The sequence below is a fragment of the Crocuta crocuta genome, unplaced genomic scaffold (assembly GCF_008692635.1).
Source record: "Crocuta crocuta isolate KB4526 unplaced genomic scaffold, BGI_CrCroc_1.0 scaffold551, whole genome shotgun sequence".
In the NCBI taxonomy this organism is placed as follows: Eukaryota; Metazoa; Chordata; class Mammalia; order Carnivora; family Hyaenidae; genus Crocuta; species Crocuta crocuta.
The window spans coordinates 294,673-320,940 of NW_027530969.1; the positions used below are offsets into that span (position 1 = coordinate 294,673).

Genomic DNA, 26,268 nt, shown 5'->3' on the forward strand with positions numbered 1-26,268 from the left:
CAGACCCCTAGGATTTGTGGGAGGCAGGGTATCAAGGTGTAAACTTCAAATACCAGTGCTCAAATATCATGGCCCTTGAGCTCCAGGTTTTTGACTTCTCTTCCTGGATTCCTGGGCAATCTTCCCTTCACCCTAATTTCTTTTCCTCTCACTAAGGAGCAAAACTGACTGTTTGAAGGGCATCATTTCAGGCAGCCAAGAACCTCCTTGTTCCTACTCGCCTAAAATAAGTATGTATATCCCATCGGTGAGACTGAAGTTTAGAGGAGCAAAGTAAAAAGTAAAATCCCACACACTTCGTTCTACTCAAACTATAAGCTTTTATTTTACATATCATTCATCCAGGACATGAGGAATATGCAGCTGACATCTTCCCGTTTCTGAAATGATACAGCGCATGTAATGTCTCTTCCCCTGTGCCGGGCCCACGTGCGCCCAGCAGAGAAGAGCTGTCACAAAGCAAAACCTGAATGTGAGTCTGCTTGGGCATCGGCAGTGGCTTCCTCATTTCTGAGCTGTCACACTTGCCGGAGTTACATGGGTCAAAACTGACAGCTTGGAATTTAAGTTTCTAATTTTACACTTCTGATTACATTAAGTTACAGATTGTTTCACAGTCTACTTTAAAATCAAAAGGTTGCCCACTGACTTTACTATGCTCATTCTGAGTGTGGGATCTGTTACTCGCCATCACACTTCCAATCAAATAGAGAAAGGGCAGGCTTCAGTTTTTCCAGGAAAAACTGGAACTGTTCTATTTCCTTACCCTGTGCAGTTTTCCCCATAACCCATTCAAGCCCAGAGAACAAGGGTTTTCCCTCTCAGATGCAAAGGTGGGAGGGAGAGCCTCTGCTGGCTCCGAGCTGGAGGCTAGAGCTGAATTCTCTCCATTCCTGCTCTGCGTATGCCTGATGCCCTCCTTCTTGAGTGAGGAAACCTTGGCACTTAAACAGTTAAAAGTCTCACCCAAATCTGTGCTTCGAGACAGTCATAAACAGTACAACAAAATAAACAGGAGATACTGATGGGGTTCAACTAACGCTTATTGCCAATTCTGCTGTCAGAATTTCCCATGCTCTGGGAAGTTTCGAGAATATGTGTTCCAGCACAGGAACTGTGACAGAGCTCCCTTGCCCAAAGATTGTGACCCAAGATCAACAAAGGTGGGTAAGAAACAGATTCTTCAGCTGTGAGGAATAAAACAGAGCAGTAAATTGTGTGAGGTAAATTCAATAAAGTGACCCTCAACTGCATGCAGGCGAGTGGGGAAACGAGACACCGTTAATAAGAGAAGCCCTCAGGATGCAGGGATCTGATCAAGGGCACAGCTCATAAAAAGAAAGACTGGGAATTTTCCTATAGAAAGTTTAGGACACATGCCAACAGCAAGAAACGAGATGACTTCAGTGCTAGCAGTTTGCCTGTCAGCACTGAACCAGTGTCCTCGAGAGAAAATGTCCTTTTTTTCCCCCTGGGATCCCGGGCACTAGGGAAAAGCCTGCCCAACACACACAGGGAGTGGAAGCAGCTCGAGCAACTCGAGAGCTAGGAATTCAGAGAGGCCTTGACACTGTAAACCAGGGTGAGGGGAGAATTAGGACACGTTTAAAATGTAGACCCCAGGCTCTCTCACACTGCACTAAAAATACAGGTCTGTTTCAAAGGTCCTACCTAAACTTGTTGTGAGGCAGGGTACAGAGGAGCCCTTTGGAAGTGGTGGCAGGGTGAGGTGACCCAGGTGGTGGTAGAGGCAAGGTATCCCCATTTTAGGTGTCTGCTGCAGCGTGAAAGACGTGCCTAGGGTAAGCTCACGGACCAGCTTGCCCTCAATCCAGAGAGGGTTTGGGCCAGTGGGCATCTGGCGGGAGTGGGAGGAATGCATGTAACAGTGTGTGTGGGGGGGAGAAGGTACTCCTCTAGAACCTGACACATTGAATCTCGGATAGATGAGGGTATTTTTTAGAGCCAGATCATCCCCCAAACCAGCTTGGGGATAATGAGTGGATTCTAAGAATTCATATACCAATGTCCTTCCGAATAAAAAATGATACTTTATTATTACATTTCAAAATCACAGAACCCCAGACAGAATATTATCTCACACACATCCACACATCCACACATCCACGGTCACTAATTTCTGGAGTCAACTCCCATACCCCTTCTCAAAATCTGGCTGAGCTATGCCTCGGAAATTTTCCAGTTTCCAACTCCACACACCAATTTGGGGTAAATGGAAACACTGAAGTCTTTTGGTTTTACCCATAGTTCCATAGTGCTATTACAGGTAGAGTATTTGTTGGAGGAGACCATTTTTGCTGGGTTAGAATACAGTGAAGAATAAAAGCAAGTTGCGTGTAAAGCTCTGGGTGTGGTTGAAACGTGAATCTGTATGCCTCCTGACCTGCAGGCTTTGTTCTCTCCCCCTTTCATGGTTCTGTTTTGTCTCTTTCTACAGGAAATGCAATAAAAATATATCTTCTATTCGGAATCACACTGGAGAGTAGGTGGTTCAGATGAGTAGTCCTGTTACATATTAAGTTACTGGGGCTACAACTGAGAAATCTGAACTCTGGGGTTACAACTCAAAATAAATATCATTCAAGGTAAATAAACAAATTACTTGGCTGGCTCGTGAAATGCTTAATTGTTTTCTAAAATCATACCCACAACATGGACTTCTATTTTGGCTACATCTCAAGACACGAGTCAGGTAACCTACATCTCTGAAAGGACTCGGAGCATGCCGTCCTATTTCTCCCCTCAGTGCTGAGAAAGGTTCCAGGGCCTGGAAGTTGTGATGTGCGTGGCTCAGGTTACTTGGTGCTCAGGCAAAACACTGCCACATGCCCAACCTTGATGAATATAGACTCCTTTTTTAAGTACGACGGTACCTAGTGGGAGGCCCTCGCTCAGAGAAAGGACACAGAAGGTAGAAGTAGGATAAGCCAAGAGCTGAAGACAACTCTGCTAAGAGACTCAGATAACACAATGGAACAGGAATACTGAAGCCAGCAACCTTCTGGAAATATCACCATCACCATCACAACCCATAAGCTTTTTTCTGTAGTCAGGAAATCAAGGCTGAGGGGAACATTCGCATATATTGCTCACTAATACATTCTTCTTAACAGAAGTGAAGCTATTTTGAGACTATGAAAAGCTTTTCAAGACATCTGTTTTCAGGGACAGAGCACAGTAATGAATACTTTTCAGAGCTGGTTCGTTCTAAAGTCTATCCCAAGAACAAGGGCAGCCAACTTTTGTGAGGTACTAAGACATGTTCCGGCAAAAACATTTTCACTTTCCTCAAGTTATATGCTTTTTTCAAGTCCAAATATATTATAAATATCTGGTCCTTTTCTGTTGGCAAAAAAGGAAACTTTTTTTTTAAACTCTCAAGTTGGTAATATTTGTGTAGAATGAAGGTAGAATTTTACTCGTTTTTTTATAACTCAGAACACAGATGAAATCATAATGTCTGCAACTGTCCCTAAATTCACATCTTTAAAAAGTCCTTTCCTCCATTCACATGAATTCATCTGAATCATTGCCGTCCTGTAGGAAACAGAAAAGGGACACCGTGAAAGCCTTCAACACAAGTAACTCCATTTTAAAAATGTACACAATTACTCTTAAGTAACAAGCTTCTTCATGAATAACTGTAGTGTTCAGAAAGTAAAAAGTAAAATCATTAAATTCACTCATGAATTTTCTATCTGAAAGTAGGAGTTGTTTAAAATAGCTGGGTTCTCTAAGGTGTTGTTGCATGGCCTCAATTACATAGTGACAAGTGCCCAGTGGTTTCCAAATCATGAAGTAAGGCTCACCTGACCTAGTACAGGATGTAACAAGCGTGATGGGAAGCAAATGTGATTGTTCCTACAACAAATACAACAAAATATGAATCCAAACAGACCCTGCCTCGTATCCTTCTGCCAATGGTGCTGCCAATATGCAAACACATTTTTGGTCTAAATTTCATGATGTTGAGTCTCAAGATTGTCACCAGATGGTTGGTTTTTTTTTTTTTTTTTAATAGGAAAAGTGATTAGGAAGTCACAGGCTAGGTTATCAAGTTAGTTGGCCTGCCAAGTCATTGATTAAAAACCTGACATGATGGTATGTAGTATAAAGGCACTGATTTTATTGTGTGCTTTATAAACGAGTCCTAGAGGCAAAGGACAAAAGTGGAGCACCAGGCTCCTTTTTGAGCTACTGCACACCCTGAGAACACTGCTCCAAATGCCAACAGTCACTAATAGTTTAAGTTCGGGACATTTGCTTGAAAATGGGTCACCCTGAACATATCAATTGTTGCAGCTTCTCTTCCCCACTGCTTGATCCCCGAGCTGTTAGAGAAGGGGAGAGGGCTCAGGCTTACAGGTGTATGTGTTTTTCACCTTCTTACCAGCTCTTATTAAAGATGGGTAAGAAACAGGAGATACAGGCAGGAAACGATGGTTTCTTAAGTCTGGTTTAATTTCTGGTTTCGTTCGTTTTCTCTGTGCTTCTCTTCAGTTAGCACAATGCACCCAGGCCACAGTAAAAATGTCTTAGATAACTGTACCAAGAGCAAATTAATGTTGGTATTCTATGTCAGGGCCAGAACTGGGACTGCCCTAGAGTCCGACACTGAAGTCACAGCATTACAGATGTTCAGAGAGTCACCATCTATCTTGAAGGTCAGCATTAAATCTGGAACACTGAGGAGGAAAAACGCTCTAAGATAACCTGGGTTGGTGACAATGAAAGTGTGTCACTCCCTATAAAGGCCGAGAGTCAGATCTGCAGAGTTCTGGCACGTCCACGGATCTGTATTTGGGGATTACAGTAACTTCTAAGTATACGTCTGAGATCCAAGACTTTATTTGGACAATTTTTATACTTAAGTTCCCTTTAAGAGTCAATATGGTTTTCCTTTTTTTTTTTTTGTTTACCTATTTTGAGAGAAAGAGAGCATGTGAGCAAGTGTGAGTGGGGGAGGGGTAGAGAAAGACTCCCAAGCAGGCCCTATGCTGCCAGCTGGCTAGCTGCCAGCGCAGAGTCCAACTCGGGGCTCGATCTCACAACCTGTGAGGTCATGACCTAAGCTAAAATCAAGAGTCAGACACTTAACCAATGAGCCACCCAGGTGCCCCAATATTTTTCAATATAGCAAAATAGGTATCCATCTATAAAGTGAGAAGCAAATAAAACTGAATTGAAAAGTAACTGTTTACTGATACCAAATTTAGAAAGGTTAGGAAGAAATTACAGATTAAAAAGGATTATTCTAAATAGGAGAACAAAAGCTCAAAATTAAAACCAACTTCAGAGTGGGAGACTAATAATTTTCCTGATGAATTCATATAAGCCAAATTAAAAATCAAGTCCTTTGCACCTGAGTGGCTCATTTGGCTGAGCATCCAACTCTTGATTTCAGCTCAGGTCATGATACCAGAATCATGAGATCAAACCCAGCGATGGGCTCTGCAATGAGCGTGGTTCTTGTTTAAGATTCTCTCTTCCTCTCTCCCTCTGTCTTTGCCCTCTCCCCAGCTCATGCTCTCTCTCAAAAAAAAAAAACAAAAAACTGAAAATCAACTGAGCTTGCAGCCAAATTAGATCATAAAAGGTCTGTATCCCCTTAACAGCAGAAAGTTACAAGGAGAATTAAAATGTATTCTTTTGAAGTATGGGGGAAAGCTGTAAGAGTCCTTCCACTACAAGAGAGAATACAAATACCCAGTGTAAAACTTCTTTGGGAATGGGAATCTGATGGAAACCTGGTGCTCAGGGACAGAAGAACAAGCAACAGAGGGGAGAAAGGTAGAAGAGTTTGTGATCCTCTGGTCTATAGCTCTGATTTACTAATCCTGGAACTTTTAACATCTGTCACTAATCAGATCACATTTATGTATGTGTGTGTGTGTGTATGTGTGTGTGTGTGTGTGTGTGTGTGTGTATATTTATTTATTTCTGTGTGTGGGGGGGCAATTCCAGAACACTCAACTTTAAAAATCCACAATGATGGAAATGAAAATGCCTAAGGTCATGTATAACATTACGCAGGTGCCAGATTTCTGCTGGATTAGCCTCTAAATAACAGAACATTTTGATAGCAACAATAACCACAAAACAAAGACATTAGATTTAGGGTATGTTCAAGACTTCTGTTTTACTATTAAGCTGTTTTAAGAGTTCCAAGAAATCTAAGAATAGTTTCCAGAAGGGATTAAATACATGTCATCATCATTAATCCTGATACTATGTGGGAAAAGAGAAGCTAAGAACTCTATCAGTAAGAAATAACAATGACTGGGGCGCCTGGATGGCTCAGTTGGTTAAGTGTCCCACCCTGGATTTTGGCTCAGGTCCTGATCTCAGGATCCTGTGATAGAGCCCTACACAGGGCTCCGTGCTGGTGCATGGAGCCTGCTTAAGATTTTCTCTCCCTCTCCCTCTTTCCCTACCTGCTCACGCAGTCTCTCTCTCAAAATATAAAAATATTGAAAAAAAAAAAACTAGGACCATTTACATTCGTAGACTAAGGAAGAACTTTCACATATATGTCCTTGTTTAAATTTTAGTGCAGACCCATGAAGTAACAGGTCTCTTCCACTGCTGATGAAATCTCCCTCAGAGAGGTTAAATCACTTTATCAGGCTTATCCAATTAGTAAATGACAGTTTTTAAGGCTCTAAACTTCAAATTCAAGGCTGTATTTAATTACATAATGCTACCCTGGAATGTTTCAGGATAAATCACAAAGCTACATCTCTGACTCACAAAGAAGCCTCATAAATTTAGTTCTTCAAGGAGACATGAATAAAAACATTGTTATTATTACTCATTTTTAGGACATCCAGATATGAAAGGTGTAAAATCCTACTAACAATTCTAATTTGTGAACTAAATATGGGGTTTGACTAGATGACCTGTAAGTGATCTTACATTCTATTAATTATTTCTAAGCACCTGAGGCAATACTGCTTAATAGTATTTTCTGTTCTATATCTACACTGTCCAATACGGTAACCACTAGCCATATGTGGCTAGTATGACTGAGGAACTGAGTTTTTACACTAAATTAGATGCTAATTGAAATTTAAATAGCCACATGTAATTAGTGCCTGGTATCCTGAACAACACAGATCTAAAGTATATATAGTTGACTTGAATAACATGGGTTTGAACTGCACATGTCTACTTTTACAGATCTTTTTCAACAAATACGGTACAGCTCTGTAAATGTATTTTCTTTTCCTTATGATTTGATGTTCTTTTCTCTAGCTTCCTTTATTGTACAAATACAGTACATAATACATATAAGATATGTGTTAAATGGGGTCCCAGGGTGACTCAGTCAGTTAAGCATCCAACTCTTGATTTTCGCTCAGGTTATAATCTCTTGGTTTGTGAGTTTGAGCCCCACATCGGGCTCTGTACTGAGAATGTAGAAACTGCTTGAGATTCTCTCCCCTTCTCTCTGCCCCCCTGCCCCTCCCCTGCTTCTTTCTGCCCCTCCCCTGCTCTCTCTCTCTCAAAAATAAACTAAAAATAAAAATAATAAAAAAAAGATATGTGTTAATTGACTGTTTATGTTACGGGTAAAGCTTGTAGTCAACAGTAGGCTACCAGTAGTTAAGTTCCGAGGTAGTCAAAAGTTATATGCAGATTTTCAACTGTGTAGGGGGTTGGTGCACCTAACCCCATATTGTTCAAGGTCAAGTGTATCTGTAATCTGTACTATAAAACATGCTATATAGCAAATATATCTACCCAGTTTCAATTTTCTGCAGACTGTTAAGTGATAGCTAAATTGTGCTATCTCCAGTCACTTCAAAATAAATCTGAGAAAGACAGTACTCATGGACGATAAGTCCCTGACACAGTTCTAATAAAATAGTTAGGTGCTGACACTAAGAAGATTCTTTCAGTACTGTAATACGGATCACCATTTCTCTTTATCATAGGATGTACTATCAGACCGCACTTCACAACAAAGTACAACAATCTCTTTCCATGAGGTGACCTACTTTAAAAACATGAGCAAGTTCACAGGGAAGGAGGGGTGATGCCTCCTAGAATCCACCTGAGTGCACGTTGGTTACCAAATCATGTCAAGCCATCAGCAACATGTGAGTCGGTATTGGCTAGTAGCTCAATTATTAAAAACTCTTAATTATTTTAAGGCACAACACTAGAGCAAATAACTTGAACATACCTGATTTGAAGACATATTTTCAACTTTCATTAGAGATGAATAGCTCCTAGGAGAAAATAAACACATCTGCAATCAGGTTACTCAGCCAACAAAATATTTCATGAACATTTACCAGGCATCCAGCACTGTTGAGGGTCTTCTGGAAGAAAATATAATCATTTGCCCTCAAGGAGAATGCAACAAAAAAGAGGCAGGTATCTCTGAACAGTAAATAAGATGTGCACAGAGATTTACAAAGTGCTTCCTCAGACCCATGTCATGTCACTGCCACAATAACTGGGAGGTAAGTGACATTATTCAGATGAGGAAATGCATCTACAGCCACGAGCGGTTTGGATCCCTAGTCAGGGTATGTACTGCCCAGGCTGCAGATGCTAAAGGAATTCAAGGAAATGTGGCAGCGTGGGCAGAGCTGCCGGGGCACTCTCCTTGCATGAGGCAGAGCCCAAAGCGAGCCTAATAAGTATGTGTGATGAGCAAGGGAGGCAGATCCAGAGAATGGTAGGGGCAAAGACAAAGAGATGGTGTTTATAATGACATTTCAAACCAACTCAAGTGGAGTCTGAAGGCCAAACAGGGAATTAGGCTAGATGTGTAGGCCTCAATTATGTTGTCCTAATTGCGGGAGTTAACACAATGTGAACAGCAAGAAGCCACAATATAAGACGGGAGTAGAGAAGAGACATAAGAGATTCAACTAGCATTTATTAAATATCCATGATGTATAAAGCCCTGTGATAAGCCTGGGTGGAGGATGGGACAGAAAGAAAATAGAAAATGATGAATAAGACAAAGCCTTATTCCCAATGAGCTCACCAGGAAGGGAGATAAGGCCTATTCAAGCCATAGCTATACAAAAAGTTCAATTAAAAATACACAAAGAGACAAAGGAAAGTGAGACCATATAATACCAATGTTTTAAAAAGGGTAATCTGTAGTAGACAGATGAAAGGAAGAAGGGACATTAAGGCAAGGAGCTTAGTTAATAATAACAGTATTTACCATTTACCCAGTATTCTTTATTTGCTGGATCTGTGTTATATGCTTCAAAAATTACTGCTAATCCCCCAACCACCTTATAAGGCAAAGAATAATATTATGCCTACTGAATACCATATGATTTCATTCATGTGGAATTTAAGAAACAAAACAAATGAACATATGGGAAGGGAGTAAAAAAGAGAGAAGGAAACCAAGAGAGACACTAAATATCGAGAACAAATTGAGGATTGCTGGAGGGAGGTAGGTGAGGGGATGGGTTAAATGGGTGATGGGTACCAAGGAGGGCACTTGGGATGAGCACTGGGTGTTGTATGTAAGCGATGAACCACTAAGTTCTCCTGAAACCAATATTATACTATATGTTAACTGGAATTTAAATAAAAGCTTGAAACAAAAAAAAAAATACATAGGAGGCAGAGCCAGGGAATTTAGGAAGTTGTCCAAAGTCTCCCAGCTAAGGAACTAGTGGAGACAGCAGGCTTTTGCACCCACATTGGACTCCTGAGCTCACACTCCTGCCATCATGCTCCAGTCTGCTGCGTCCCCGCGTGAGGATATCCTCCTCCCGACCCCCTCAAGCTCCAGGAGTCCATGCTGTCAGCAGCTGTCTTCATAAGAAGGGATAACATTTAGAGAATCAACGATGACATCAAGTTTCTAGCTTGGGTGATCTGAAGAAAATAATGCTGCAGTTGAGAGACATCCAGGTAGATATGAACTGTAGACACTGAAAATTGAGAACTGTAGGGAAGGAGAAATGTCACGGTTAGAGGCAACCATCTGGGAGACAACTGGAGCGAGGTCAGGTGAAGGTTGTCAGACAAAGTGGTATCTGTAAGAAATAAACACTAAGATCAACACGCTGCATGAAAGGCATGCTGAGAAAAAAGTGGGCAGGGCAGGAAATCTCAATTGGGGCAATTGGGGCTGCACTGTTAAACCACTTCTGGAGATTAAAATGAAGATGGGTACCCAGAAGCCAGGTTCAAGAACCACTGGGTCTTGAGGGCCCACTGAGATGAAAGCAACACACACATTCACCCTTCTTTACACCATGCCCTTCCCCTCAGCTCCATCCCATCCATCCAATGGCCTATCTGACATTTTTTCTGGATACCTCCAAGGTATTTTCAGATTCATATGTGCATATGCAACTCAAGGGCATCCCCACTACCAAAAAGTTTGGTTCTTTTCCAGGATTCCCTAGCTCAAAGAACTGAATCGTTACCCATTCCATTTCATAAGCCAGAAACCCAGGAGGCATTCCTTTTCTCGCTCTCCTACCCCCTCAATCTGAACTCTCTTCAAATCTTGTGATTTTATCTAAGAACTTACTTCTCCCTGGTCCACTTCTCTCTACCTCCACATCACCACCCTTTTCCAAGCTACCAACATGGGGACAACTGCACTAGCTTGCTAACTGGCCTATCCACCCCCGACTGGTTCCCTTTCCCATCTGGTCAGCAAATGAGATTTCCAAAACACCAACCTTGTCGTCGTACTATGTTTCAAACTCTTTGATGACCTCACAAAACTCTGATGAAGGATGAAGACAAACGTGGCCAACAGGCCCTGCATGCACCGACACCTAGATCCAGGTGTTCATTCCCTTGTTCCTGCTGTTCCACACACTTGGGTCTGCCTTTAGTCTGGTGTTTCACCTTGCTCCCTCCACATAGGGTCTTCATATACATAGTTCCCTCTGCTTAGAGCCTCCATGCGACCCACCCCCCTCACCTTTTTAAGTAGGTTTCACACCCTTTTAATTAGCAAACATAGTTTTGATCTTAGCTCAAGAATCGCTGTATCAGAGAAGCTAATCTCAGTTACTTATTCATTCATAATGCATTGACTAAATCACTCACTGCATATGCAAAGCACTGGGTCACATGCAAGGGTGCACATAAGTGCTCTTCTGAAAGAGCTTCATTAAAATGAAGAGCTAAGGCTTTATTTATAGAAGGCAGCAGTAGTAGTGTCTGAAGGAGAAACAAAAGAAGGTACAATTAAAGCAATTTCTACATCGAACTATATCATCCTTATAACCACTAGTCTCACTATTACCTTTTCTACATGTTGCCACTGAACTCGTCCTACAAGTCTACTTCCTAATATCCTAGGAAACCTGTAATAGCTCCTTATCACCTACAACATGGAATTGTGCACAAAGCAAAACTTCAGTCACCCTCCGATGTGCCTAATTTTTCATTCTTTCATTTGCCTACATATGACCTTGACCTTGCCAACCCATTCATTCCTTGCCTTATAGGCAGCATGATGTGGACTTCAGAATTACAGACTTGAGTTGAGATTCCTGCTTTGCCACTCATCAGTCAAAATTTTTCACACATTATCTTGCTAAAGTTGTCTCTGCCCCCAAATCAAGTTCATGTTACTATTCAGATGATATGCTCACCTGTGAGCATCTGGGTCTTGGACTTCTCTGACTTCAATCCCATAAGCCTTGGGTTCAAATTCCAACCTCCTAGTCTCCCAAGTTTTAAAAAATCTCTGTTAGTCCCTACCTTTTTCTTTTCTGATCTCTTAGTTACCTTCTAGTAACTACCTTTCTCTATTGTTTATTTCTTCTGGTTTCAATATCCACATAGTGGAGCTTGACTTTGATGTTAATAGTGCTTGTTACACTACCACAAAGGTACAAGATTCAAACAGAGCAGGTAAGCTTTTACTTGGATGTAACAACGAGTTCAGCCACGGAGATGAAACAGCCCTACTGGACACACTGAAGCCAGCATGGATACTCTTCCCTAGTACATGCCAATAAGTGACGGGGTCTACTGGGAGACTCCTGGGGAACCTGCTTAAAGGATTTCTCCAAATGCTTGTTCTCTAAAAACAAAGGTAGACAGTAGAACTGATCTCCTTCTCTCACTCTCCAAGCCAAGGTCCTTCTAAAACTCCTACTACTTTGAAAACCTGTGTTGAGTCTCTCCTGTTATTTTCTCTTACTCTATGAATGGCTTATAGGGTAGCAGCCATGGAAAGAAAATAACATGTGAGGGTTCCCCCCTACACCTAACTCTATGCAAAGATTCTCTAAACCAGAACCCCATTAGATGCTAGGCTGACAGGGCATATGTGAGCTACAAAAACTAAGGAGCTAATGAATATGCTGGTAAGTGAGAATTAGTACACAAAGTCTAAGGAAGGGGACATTCTCACAACTGTTTAGATGAATCACATGGTTAACAGATGGTGTTAATATACCCTCCCAACAACCCAAATATTTCTAAAACCTACCTATGAGCATGGTCTTTATGGAGACCTATTTACATTACTGGATCATTACAATTTCTGCATGCTAAGGACAAGGAGTAAAGATGGAGTTGTCTCCAGAGGCTACCATTCTGCCTCTGAGAAGGAAATCAGTGCCTTCTGTGTGGTGGGGTTTGGCTTGTTCACTGCTGAACTAAAGGCTGACAGATAAGATCCTGATGAGAGCTCAAAGAACTTGGGACTACATAATGGCAATTCCATCCACCTTTTTCTCCCCGTAGAAATTAGAAATGAGAAGCTTACTGTCATTCTGGTTCAAAAAGTTGAGAGGATAAAGGAGACTAGAGTCTAAATAATGGTTTCAGAACTGAAAGGAAGCTAGAGATCTGTGGATGTGAGGCTGTATTTCTTCACTGAGACCATCTGGAAGCACTGGGGATAACTTCCGGGACAGGAATAGCTTCCCGGCTTCTCTGTAGAGTCCCCTGCAGATTCAAGAGTCTTTCTTAAGCAATCAGGGCACTAAAGTGAACATTCCCTACTAGATGGTCCAGAAAAAAGAACCAACTGCTGGTGAAATTTAATAAAATTCTGGCTGTCAGGAAGCCAAGAGAAAGACTTTAAACTGAGAGGCTTCTGTAAGCACAGCATCTGACTTCTTGGGTGGAAGAGTCAAAGACAGAAATTAAAGTGACGTGTGAAGCTGTACAGATATATAAAAAAATTCTAAAAGAGGTCAGGAGCTGAGAGCTCGCTGCTGGGATCTCCCCGAAGCTGCAGGGCACGGCACCCAGACGGCAGCGGTAAGCAAACCCGTGCTAGGTCCCCTCGTCGGTCCCCAGCCCCGCTGCTCTGCCCCGTGTCCTGCTACCTTCAGCAGCTTGTGAAAGCAAGTCAGTTTGGTGGCATTGGTTTCATAGACATGAACGTTTCAGTAGTAGGTTTTTTTGGTTTTCTGAGATCCATGAAAATTTATTTAAAAGAAAGCACTAGGAACGAAGTAGAAAAACATAGAGTAGAAAAGTGACTTTTCCATTTATTCCACTTATATTTTCCTTTTGATATATACGTGCTGGAGTAATACAGGATGAAAACTTGTGTCTGAGAAAACAAATGGAAAATCTACAAGTGACTAGGGACGCCTGGTTGGCTCAATGGGTTAAGCGTCAGACTCTTGATTTTGGCTCAGGTCATGATCCCGTGTAGTGGGAGGAGCCCGATGTCTGGCTCTGTGGGGATTCTCTCTCTTTCCCTCTCTCTCTGCCCCTCTCCTCCTTACACGTCTGCTCTCTCTCAAAACAAATAAGTCAATGTTAAAAAAAAAAAAAAAGAAAGAAAATGGGACTGATTAAATTTCCTTTTGAAGCAAAATTTTCATTCAATAACAATGAGAATTTTCCCCCTCAGCATATTTAAATGTTTTATGTGTTGTGGACACAATAAAAGAAAATTTGAGAGATATGAACATTGTGTTTTGGTTTAAACTAGTAAAATAAAACACACAAAATCCCCTAAATATTACTAGTATAGCTTGATTTGAAACAAAAATGTAATGCATTTTAAGATAAATTGACATATCTATAAGTTACTTGACTTATATAGAATAAATCTTACTTTAAACACTGAATAGACCGAATGAGGCAGAAAAGTGTGGTAATAGCATGTGTGAGCTTGAGAATCACACAGATTATTATGTGACTTTGGGTGAGTTACTTACTTGCTTTTTAGGCTCATTATCCTATTCTAGAAAATAAATAATAACAATATTTGACTTATATGGCTATTGCTACGATTAAATGAGATCACACAGCTAAACACAGTACAGTGTTTAGAAGATGACAAGTGTCCAAAAATTTAGCTATACTTAAGTTTTTAAAGTTTTTTAAAAAAAATATGATTTTTCATTTTAGAGAGAGTGTGTGTGCATGCGGGGGGGAGGGAGTAGGGAGGGAGAGAAGGGAAGGGAGAGGGGNGACAGACAGACACACGGACAGGAGAGGGAGGGAGAGAAGATCTTAAACAGGCTCCACGCTTAGCATGGAGCCAGACACGGGGCTCGATCCCACCACTCTGGGATCATGATCTGAGCTAAAATCAAGAAATGGATGCTCAACTGACTGAGCCACACAGACGCCCTTCTTGTTAAGTTTTCAAGTAAATTAAGTGATATTATTATGCCTAACATATCATGTTTCTAAACAAAATTGTTAGGTTTGTAAAGAGCACAAGAAGGTATGTTTTTGATCTTTTCTCCACTAAAACCAAAAATGAATAAGCTACTCTCAATCCCAAGTTGCTCAAAATTACACATATTTTACCACACTGATTGCGTTGATAGTTTTTTTTTCGCTCACAACACAAAGCAGACTCACAACTTAGGTCAAAAGAAATCTGTGCATTTGTTTATCTCATGTTAGCAGAATATAACTCAGGATAATACTTCTGGAGTTCTCCATTTGAATGTTATATTTTAAATGAGGCCACTTATGCTGTTTTAGCAGAACCCTGAACAGGAGCACATGCATGCAGATAATTAATAAATACCAGTACTTGATCCTAACATCTGCATTCTGAACCAACAATCTTTCTAATGATCCAGCCTTTTCTGGGGAAACCGAGTCAGGACATGGCACTACAGCTCATTTTGATCCTATACCATTTCCAAAGGCACAGCAATGCCTTTTCCCCCCTTTCTTTTTGATATACTTTCACAAATGATATCTATGGAAAAATGTAGGAAAATCTAGAAATTCTGTATGTAAAAGTTGCAGGATTAAATTCCTTCTTTGACAAAGAAAACCTAGAAGCCTCCTCGGGTACAGCACGCCACACCTAGTGGTGGGCAGAATAATGATCCTACCCAAAGATGTCCACATCCCACTCTCCAGAACCTGCAAATATGTCATCTCATCTGGCAAAAGGGACTTTGCAGATGTGGTTGGGTTAAGGATCTTACATGTAAAGATTATGTATTGTCTGGGTGGGCCCAATGTCATCACACTGGCCCTCAGAAGCAGAGAAGGTCAGAGAGGTGGCTGCGACTCTGGAAGGTGGGTCTAAGAGACGCCCTATTGCCAGCTTTGAAGATGGAGGATGAGGCCATAAGCCAAGGAATGTGGGTGGCCTCTAGGAGCTGGAAGAGAAAACAGACTCTCCCCTAAGTTCCACGAAGGAACACAGCCCTGCGAACACCTTCAATTTAGCCCCGTGAGAACCACGTTGGACTTCAAATGTATGGATGGCTGGAACTGTAAGATAATAAATCTATGTCGTTTGAAGACATTAAACTTGTGATAATGTGTTACAGTAGCCATAGAAAACTAATACAGTCAATATTTCGGGACCCAAATTGTATTTTAACTACGATTTATCATTTATTTTTAAATGATTTTATTTTATTTTTTTAAGTAGGTTCCATGCCCAACATGAAGACTGAACTCACAATCCTGAGATATGGAGTCACATGCTCTATTGACTGAGCCAGCCAGGCACCCCCCTCCCCGCGCCCCATTTATCATTTTAAAATGGAATGTTTTGGGATAGGCCTCATGATATTAATTACCTTAAACTTTCAAAATATTAATAAAAAGGGTTTTAAAAACAGGTTTTAGGCACTGGTCTTTAGAGCGAAGACAACCTTATTCAAATACCATACTAACTAATGTCAAACCATTAATATAGCACGTTTTCTTCTCTCAAAGATGTTTACAGACCAAACTCTAAGAATAACCTTTGGCAGTTTATCTAACTATCCAGTTATTTTATCCAGCTATTTTATTTCACATGCTCTCATAGCCTGCCCCTATAACAGCATGTCATCTGACCAGCGCATCAGCATAACTACCTTTTTCTAAGCTGTTTAAGGCCCTGAGCTTGTCATATGTCTCTCTCTCCACCAATATATCCTTCCTCCAGGTTGGTTCCTGGTGAAAATCAGCATGAGTAATCTCCAAGGTCAACACCAATACTGTAGCTCTGACATACCTAAGTTCATCCATTTCCCGCTTCTTCTTCATCTCTTCCTTCTCTCTCCTTTTCATTTCCTGAATTTGGGCTTTCTTCTCATTCCTCTCTTCTCGGTCTCTGCATTCCTTTTCTGCTGCTAGGTCTGGGAACCGTTCCATTCTGGTCTTTTCTAATCGGTTCAGGATCTCATTCACTTTCTTCTCCACTGTCACAATTTTCACCTTTGAGAGAGATGAGGGTGCGGAGCGGGGAACAAAATTGAACTGTAATCTATGTTCCGCTCCCCGCCCCCGCCCCCCCAACAGAGGAGATGTTGTCTCGGGGGCTGAGCAACACAGCTGAGAGGGACTTAGAAAACATACATCATGCTGAGCCTTCGACAACGAAGGTGTGAGACAGAAAACACCGGGACTCTGCTCTGCGCACTCTGGTGGTGCACAACACTTACATCCTTCTGCCTGTGAAAGCCTATCTGTCCCACATCCATGTCAGCCGTTTTCTTTAGGTTCGACCACGGTGTATATACCACATTAACGTTGTTCATCTTGCAGCCTGCCAAGAGAGACTGTCTTCAACGTGCAGGCAGAACACTGAGCAACGTGTTCCCACTGGCAAATTACCAAAATCTAACAGAGAAAAAGGCTTAGCATAAATAGCCATCAAGTGATTCAAACCACAGAACACTTTTTTTAAACCCACCCACAAATGGCAAATGGTAAAGGCGACCAACACAATTCAAGCATAAGTATTAGGAAGGAAAGCAGGAACTGCTGAGACACCCTAATATAGAATGCAAAATTTATGATATGCATTTTTTTTTAAAGAGAAAAGGATTGAATAGATTTCCTCAGAGGAGTCCTTGACCCAATAAAGGCTAAACAGCAAGATAAAGCAAAACGCCAAGGTCTGGGATTTAAGGGACTTGCCTCTATCCTGGCACCACCATGAATCAGCTGTGTCACTTAGGAAAACTCCCCACAGCTCCCGGAATCTCATTTGAAACACAAAGAAACTGGACTGGTTCAATAGAGGGGTTTTTCTTAGTTTGTTTTTTTTTTAATTCTTTTAGTAGTGACACCTCTGTTTACCAAAGAAAACATATGAAAGTAAGAAAAGCAGAGATGCTCCGGATGAAGGGGGTGCCAGGTACCCCATTCATTCCTCCTTCTAGCCCCCTACCACCTCCAGCCCACATTTCCTCTCTGCCACTGCTTTTCAGGCGGCTCTAAGCATCCCAGTTTAATCAGTGCTCCAACACTCTTTAAGGCCCTTTTATTAAATCACCGCGTGCACTACAGAAATCTGGTGAACATGTCCTTAAGCGATCAAAATTAATGTCACCAAAAATGGGGCAAAATGGCACCATGTGCCTCCTGACTATAGCGCCCAAGATTCCACTCACGTAGCATTCCTGCCCGACAATGCATGGACTCATGCTCGAGTGGAAGCACCAGACCAACCCAAATCACAACGACAGTCTACAACTGGCCTCCACTCAAGGTGCCAATGTCCTGAAAGACAAAGAAGTTTCTTTAGCTAAAAAGAGACTAGAGACTTGATGAGGAACTATACCACATGAGCCTGGGCTAGAAAAAAAAATGCTATAAAGGGACAGTAGTGAGACAATTGGAAAAACTTACATGTGGCCTGTGTATCAAATAACAGTATTCTATCCATGTTAAATTACCTGAAATTTGATCACAGTAATATAGTCACATTGCTCTTAGGACATGGGCTATAAGATCAGGGCATACAAAAGTTTTATTTTTCTTGAACTCTCCTGTAAGTTTGAAATTTTTTCTTCAGAATTAAGATTTTTAAAAATCTCCACGTGCATGGTGCTATGGGAGATCCAAATATGGATCAGACAATGGGTCTTGCCTTTCAAAATTACAAGGCAGGTAAGTACATAATAACCATAATGAAAAACAGAACTTGTCCAATGATGTTGGAAAGGTATAGGCAGAATGCTGAAGTAGCTCAGAGAGAACTCAGTGGTCACCCAAACTGGAAGAAGGGAAAGGTTCCATGGAAGAGGTTAATGCAGTTGAGTGGTTAAGACAGAAGACTTCAAAGACACTGTCTGACTTCAAGTACAGCTACTGCCACACTTCACAGCTCTGAGATCTTGGGCAGGTTTCTTAATTCCCTTAAGTTCAGCTCCCTCATCTATAGAATGAAAATAATGTGTTTAACTCAGTAGGGTTGATAAATGAAATAATTTGTAATGTTCTTAGCATGGTGCCAGACATGTAACTAATACCCAGTGTTAACTCTACTACCATTACTACAACTACTGGGGTGGCCCTTGAACCTTAGCTTGGTGCTAGACATGGGGTGATTGACAAGGAAGATGAAACTGAGGGCAAAGAGACAACATAAACAAAGGCATAACGTAGGAAAACAGCAAATACGTGCTTTGGCTGGAGTGTGAAATAACTGAAGGGAAAGGAGCCTGCAGTCAGATCAGAGATGTTTAACTTCCAGCTTAACAAGTCTGGACTTAACTGTACAGATAAGGTGAGGTGTGTTACAGAGAGTGTGGAAGCTTTTAGAAAGTTTAATCTAGTGAAAAATTCTAAAGTGAATCAACTGGCTGACCAGATTCTACGATGACAAACAAGATTAACCCAAAGCCCTTGGTTCTGAGGTCAAGCACAGCACAGCAATGCGAATGGAGTGTCCTTAGCAAACCCCACAGAAGAAGAACCCCTTCTTCACCCCTTGGTGTCCTCTGCTAAGGACTCACGAGCAAGGCTCCTGGGCTTTGCTCCTTATTTTGCTAAGTCAGCTCTCACTGTGGAAGGCCAAAGAGGAGAGTGGAGAGAGGCAGTATTCTCTTCTGTTTTCTCTAGAACTGGTAGACTATAAAAAGATTACAAAGCAAAAGACTGGGTCCAGAATAAAGAGTCCAAAGTGATCTTTTAATAAAGTCACATCTGCTAGCCAGGGGCATGGAAAGGGGACAAGAACATGTGAAAGAGGTTGCAACACACACAGGATAATGATTGCTTTAACTTTGTTATTTTTACTTTAATAACTGATGCTCTTAACTGGAAATCTTAGAAACTCTGTTCCACTCATAAAAATGGAATGTCCTAAAACTACAACTTAATGATTTATGGAGTTGGAAGTCAGTGGCTCTACAAGACCAGACTTCTACTTTCTTTGGCTAGGTATCTGACCTATTAAAGTTGCCCAAGTTAGATTTAGGAAACACAGTCTAAGCAATAGAGAAGGGGTACACAGGCCAGCTCCTGTCCTATAATCACCGACCCCTGGTACCTGCTTTCAGCTATGTGTCTGCCCTGTGCTTATCCTCTACCCAAACCTGATTTCTTCCCAACCCTCTGGATCACCTTTGAACCTCACATCAAACCAAACTTACTTCTACTCTACTTAAGTCTATGTCCTATACCCCAAAATCCAATCTCCTAACTAGCTTAATCATTCTTAGCAGAACACTATCTCCTTCCTGGCTCCCCTTTTTAACTCTCATTTCCTCCCCCAAAGTTGTCCTTCTCGACCTATACTGACTACTGACAGATTAAATCTACTACTGACAGTAGAAATAAACAAGCACCAAGCCCAGAATTACAGGCCTTACCTAAAACACTTAGACTGATTGTTCTCAACCCTTTTTGCACATTATAATCTCCCAGAGAACACTATAAAAATACGAATACTCCTGGATCACCCAGACCAACTATACAAGATTCTCTGTGAGATAAAAAGATCAACAGACTCGATACCTTCACAATTCGCAGGGAAAAATAAGTATTTAAGAGAAGGATAGAAAGAAAAAGTAGGAAACAGGGATACAGAGACTTGAATTCTAGAATCTAAGGTCAGATGACAGAAATAAAGATATCACACATTAAAAATAAAACCATGAGACACATCTCTTGCTTAGCCATTAACTTAACCTCATTTCTGAAAGTCTTTCTACAAATAACCTCAAGGGTAGGCAGGTCTAGACAACTTTCTAGTCAAAGTAAGGAAGACAGGGTGGAAAGAGCCGAGAAAGGGCCACAAACATTCTAGAGGGGTGGGAGATTGGCTTTCAGTCCTCTGACAGATAGCAGAACTGCTGCTTTAAAGAACAAAACAGGGCAAAGATATACTACATATTATTCCTCTGACTCCAGCCAAAGTCCCTGACATGTTCTCTGAAACGTATTCCACCCCAGAGACAGAAATCAGTGTTAATTCTGAAAACACCTCTAGGAAAACTGACCTTGAATACTATTGGCCTTCACAAGATGGGCACAGTCCATCAAGACTTCCTTTGGGATGTCTTCTATTTTCTCCCCCTGAAATACAAAAATAAACCAGATGGTCCACTGCCTTGTCACTGATCGATACCGGAGCACTTACAGGCCTTGAGTGCCTTATGAGGCACAATTTTATTAAAAGCAGAGACTCTTCACTGTATTTCAGAACACTGTAAAATGAAGTCTATTATGGGAATGTTTGAGAGAAGGAAGTACAAGTAATACAGAAAATATTAATACTTAAGAAGTGGGGAAAAAGGGTATGAAAAACCCCCACCTCAATATTAGCTATAATTATGTCTGAGTAACTTTCCTTTCTTTCTTGTTACTTTCATCTCTTAAATCTTACTTCTAGAAACTGTGTAGGGAAATGGTATCTATTTTTGATAACTGGAAGAAGTCTTCTTTGATGAGGTCCCTACAACTTTGCTCTCAAAGAGACATCTCATAGTTTTGGCTGTCAAACATCTGGTAGGTCATCTATCAGCCTTAATTAGAAACCCAACTCTTGGTGCATTAGATATAACCATCCACCCTAAGGGAAAAATAATATTGACTCATTTTCTGTACAGATAATGTAACAAAGTCAAAGCTGAATAAGCAAAGCCATTCCAAAACAACAAAAATATTTCCAAGGCAAGAGCAAGTGGGAATCACCTCAGTATGGCTCCAACTAGGCACGGGATTAAAGCACTTCTGTATGGGAACAAAATGTTCTTCCTACCTAAATACTGAAGATTAATTTATACTATTATGCTTCTAAATTAGTTTTTGTTTAAAAATGGGTATCTCTCAAATACAGAATTTGGACAAAAAATAAGTGATTTAAGTTTGCCATTACACTGTGCAGTTCTCTGACCGCTTAAATAGAGGATTCTGAATTTCACATCTTGATAACACAATGTCGTTATTAAGAATATCAACCATTACACCAGACTATAATAGGATGTCTTCAGGGGCTTCCAAAATACACAGAAGCAGACTGACCCTGTACTAAACAAACAAACAAACAAAATCCCACCACGTGCCAGGCACTAAGTAAATAGCCGTATGAAATAATGATACCTTCACTTTAGCAATGAAGAAAATGAAGCTTAGTAAGGTTAAGTAACCGGGCCAAGGTCCCCTAAATCCAGTAAATGACAGGACAGAGGTGAGATATAAGCCCAGGACTAAAGCCGTGTTGTAGCAACTGACCCCAGAGTACGGTGCTTGTGAAATTCTTGTGGAAACGTACTTTCTTGGTCTTTGAGGTCAGGCTACATCCTGATATCCCTTCTTACTACCTGTGTCTGTCACTATTCCTGAAACGATGTCATCTTCCTGTTTTGCTACTTCTAATATAATATGAGCAGACTTAAAAAAAAAAAAAATCACTCAGCTTAGCATTATGCCTGTGGAGAGTCTGAGATGCCCTTAATACATCAACGTCAGAATTATAACTGTGGACTTTGTGCCAGCCATATTAATGAGATGAGGCTTTTCTGTGGGTTTTCAAAAATCAAAGAAGCCTAGGAAAGAACGCTGCTGAATATCTATGACCTTCAAGGTCTAGGTTGAATTCAACAACAAAATTAACACCTATGATGCTTTGCATGTGGCAGGCATTATCCTAACTGCTTCAGTCATGCTCACTCACTCCTCACAACAGCCTAGTAAGATAGGAACCGTCAGCTCCCTTTTACAGATGAAATGGGCCCAGCTAGGTAACTTGCTCAAAGTTACATAGCCAGTAAGCAGCACAGCCAGGATTCAAATCCAGCAGTCTGGATCCTGAACCACTTTAGTCTTATTCCATCTCCAACACGTACTTGGTGTCTACTATGTACAAAAGGCTATGCTGTTTACCACAGATCAACCAGGTAAACAGTCCCTAAAGAGCATTTATTTTTACTGAGCACATTATGTGCTTCCAAAAGAAAATGAAATTAAACTTCTTTTCAAACAAGGAGAAACTGGTGGTAATGTCAACTTGGGACTGCCACTATTCTTCCCATTTTCTGACACACAGAGCCTAAAGGAAAAAAATTTAATCTAAACCAAAAGGAAAGCTGGTAACACCATACTGTATTTTCTTTAAACTTAAAACAGCTCCAAAATGGCAAGAAGTTGCCAAAGAGAATCCAGAGTTTTATTCCAGCACAGAGCTCACAATCTTCCTCTTCTCTTTTACAAGGCAGTTCTCAAAGATATCAACAGTATAAATAAAGATGAGGCACAATATTTACCCTTGCTAATAAATTAGGAAGTGACTATTATAACCCCAATGAAATAGCATCTTGTATTTATTGAATTATTGTCAAAAGGTTGCTATTTTTTTAAGTTATACAATCCCAGGAAGGTTTGGAAAACCTGTATATATCAGGTAGCATTTTAAGCTAGCATAATACTTTGAGAGGGCAATCTGATCTATCTTTTGACTCAGTGATTCCACTTCTGAGAATTATTGTAAAAAATCTAATTCAAAAGAAAAACAAAGTGGTTCATAAAAAAAAAAAAACCAAACCAAAACAAAACTTGTTGGGGATTCATGATGCTGAAAACAAGAAACAACTTATATCCTGACAGGGGAGCTTTCAGATGGGGGAGCTAGGTAATTGTGGCATATCAACTCAAGGCAGCCAGTCAAAACAATAAATATGAAAATAGTACAGTAACATGAAAAAGTTTACAAAACTGTCATGTTAAAGAGTAATACAATCAACTAGGGGAATTAAAAATTTGTTGTAATAATACAATCAACAGGATGGAATATATATGGAGATAAAACATCTGAGTGCATGGCATAACATCACTGAAAGCCACGGCGTGAAAAAAAAAAGCTTACAAAAATAACTTTGGAAAACAGCATTTCAGCTGGAAATTACAAGGCAAAAAAACAAAAGAATTGCATGTAAACAGCATGCTTTACTTGATAAAGTTGTTTCCTATGCGAACATAGCTTAACAAATCTGAAACCACTTACACATATAGTGGAGTCAAAAAACAAGTACGTGATAGACGGCGGTAACCAGGTCTCACTATGAGAAGGAAGTAATAGAGAAGCAAAGAGAAAAGACTAGAATGGCCTCTAGAATAACAGATTCATCACAGCCATCAGTTTGAGCTCAGACTTAACATAGATACAGATGGAGAGACAGAGAAATAATCAATCACATGAATTACTAACAGGGATTAGTATACATACATGTACTTCCTAGCTCTTTCTGCTGAGAGGGCCTAGAAGCAATGACACTCGAGGAGCAGTGAGCACACCAAGTCCAGATCTTGGCTTCTAAATACCATTCCCCAATAAAAGGAATCAGGGTTCCTTGGAGAAAGGCCTGATTCTAGGACTGGGGCATGGAAAATACAAGATGAGCCCATAGCACCTTAGAATGCCAGAAAGAAAGTGCTCAAAAAAGAAAAGGATGGGAGCATATCAAAGGAACATAGGTGCCAGCTGAAAGAGCTCCAACCAAAGCTGGGACAATTTCAGCAACCAAATAACACAAAACTAGATTATAACCCAAAATATAAAATAAATGTATGAGTCTATACTGATACAAATAAACTACTGTATTAAATATGTAGGGGAGAAGAGGTAGAATCTTCCTTATAAGTTTATGTAGATATTCCCCACTCCAAAAAGTGAAGCTTAATTCCACTCCATCCCCTTTGAGTATGGTTTGGACTTGGTGACCTGCCTCCAAATACTAGAGTGGGAGAGGGGAGAAAACCTGGTAAACACCGGCCTGGCCAGGAGGTGAAGGTTAGCAGCATTAGTGATAAACTTTATTAATGCACATGCCCCTGACATGATGTGATGAAGAGGGCACTCCACCTCTGCTTTTCTTCCTCCAGAACCCGTTAACTCCAGTCATGAGAAAAACATCAGATAAACTCAAATTGAGTGGCCTTCTGTAAAAAAACTTGACCAGTACTTCTCTAATTGCCATGGTCATGGAAAATAGGGAAAATCTCACACTTTTGGAGCATGAACCGTTATGGTCCAGAGACTAGGCAGACGTGACAACTAAACACAATGTGGGACACTAGACTGTATCCTGGAACAGAAAGAGGACATTAACGGAAAAACTGGTGAAAGCTTAGTGAACAGTGACATACCAATGTTGGTTTCTTGGTTCTGACCAATCTGCCATGCTCATGTAAGATACTAACAATGGGGAAAGCCAGGCATGGGGTATATGGGAACTCTGTACTAGCTCTGCAACTTCTCTGTAAATCTAAAAGCATTCCAAAATAGGACATTAAAAAAAAAAAAAAGCAATACACATAACAAGTACATACACCCTACGATTCAACTGTATAAAATATATGAACATTAAGGCATTAGAAAAATAGTGGTCTTATCTTACTATGAAACACTGCATCTTTTTACTTTACTTTTTTAAAAATTTTATTTATTTATTTTTGAGAATCAGAGAGAGACAGAGTGAGCAGGGGAGGGTCAGAGAGAGAGAGAGATACAGAATCCAAAGACAGGCTCCAGGCTCTGAGGTTGCTGTCAGCACAAAGCCTGACACGGGGCTTGAACCCACGAACTGTGAGATCATGACCTGAGCCAAAGTCGGACGCTTAACTAACTGAGCCACTCAGGTGCCGCATCTTTTTCCTTTACTATTATAATGCTGTTTTAACTGTCCCAAAGAAGCCCGTGATAACTGGGAACATCTGTCCTTGATGAGGCAGGAGAATCACATGAGTGTGAGCAAAGGAACCACACATGATCTCCACTGGAGAATATAAGGTCCAGAACTGTCAACTGAAATGAAAGGGAGAGAAAGCGGAGGTGACAAACGACATATCTCTAGTTGCAGGATAATTATGTCAGTCGTTCTAGCTTGGGTACATATGCTACATCCCCTTTCAAGTATCAAAGTCACTAGAATTTCCCTTAGTGATTTTCTGGGTCAGGGGTAGGGCATCTCTTTGTTTGCTAATTTTTTTTTTTATCTTTTGCACATATTTATTACTTTAAGCAATTTAACTGCAAAAAAAAAAAAAGGAAAGGACAAGAGAGGATGATAATCACTCTTAATCATGCTAAGTCATGAGTCCACGTTTAAATCCAGTTACCTTATGTAATCGAAGGTACACATGAGCCGAAGAGAGTTTGTCCACATGAAACCTACAAAGAATGAAAACCACTTTTAGCAAAAGGTGCAAGACAACCATCTCCTCGGGCCCCTTGCGTTTAAAGCATTCCAATCCAAAAAGTATTAACTCAGTGCTTACCACATGCGAAGCACCATGGGGAGTAAAAACATGATCACTGCCTCCAGAGGGCTCACTATCAACTGGGAGAGGTAAGGTAAACACAGCAAGTTCCACAGCTGCATGAGAATAAGTGCCAAGCTGAGTACTAGAGACAATAAATGGAAATACCTTGGAAAGGGTGATTTTTTTCCTTTCTTTTTTTCAAAAAATTTTTTAAGTGTTTTCTTTATTTCTGAGAGAGACGGAGATGCATGAGCAGGCGAGGGTCAGAGAGAGAGAGGGAGACACAGAATCTGAAAAAGTCTCCAGGGTCTGAGCTAGCTGTCAGCATAGAACCCGACGTGGGGCTCAAACCCACGA

The 26,268-nt window shown here is 40.7% G+C and overlaps 1 protein-coding gene across 3 annotated transcripts in view; it reads right to left on the reverse strand.

The window, feature by feature from the left end:
* Nucleotides 1-2,028: 2,028 nt before the first annotated feature.
* Nucleotides 2,029-26,268, reverse strand: part of CCDC25 (coiled-coil domain containing 25) — a 40,176-nt gene continuing 15,936 nt past the window's right edge. For 2 of the 3 annotated variants that reach the window (XM_077769683.1, XM_077769684.1), the window contains 6 exons: nt 25,768-25,819; nt 20,652-20,727; nt 16,863-16,966; nt 16,433-16,635; nt 8,210-8,255; nt 2,029-3,558 (listed from right to left, as the gene is read on the reverse strand). In XM_077769683.1, coding sequence (XP_077625809.1) covers nt 3,529-3,558; nt 8,210-8,255; nt 16,433-16,635; nt 16,863-16,966; nt 20,652-20,727; nt 25,768-25,819 — 511 coding nt within the window. In that variant the 3' untranslated portion in view covers nt 2,029-3,528. The remainder of the gene's footprint in view (nt 3,559-8,209; nt 8,256-16,432; nt 16,636-16,862; nt 16,967-20,651; nt 20,728-25,767; nt 25,820-26,268) is intronic. The other variant, XM_077769686.1, reaches the window with a different exon arrangement.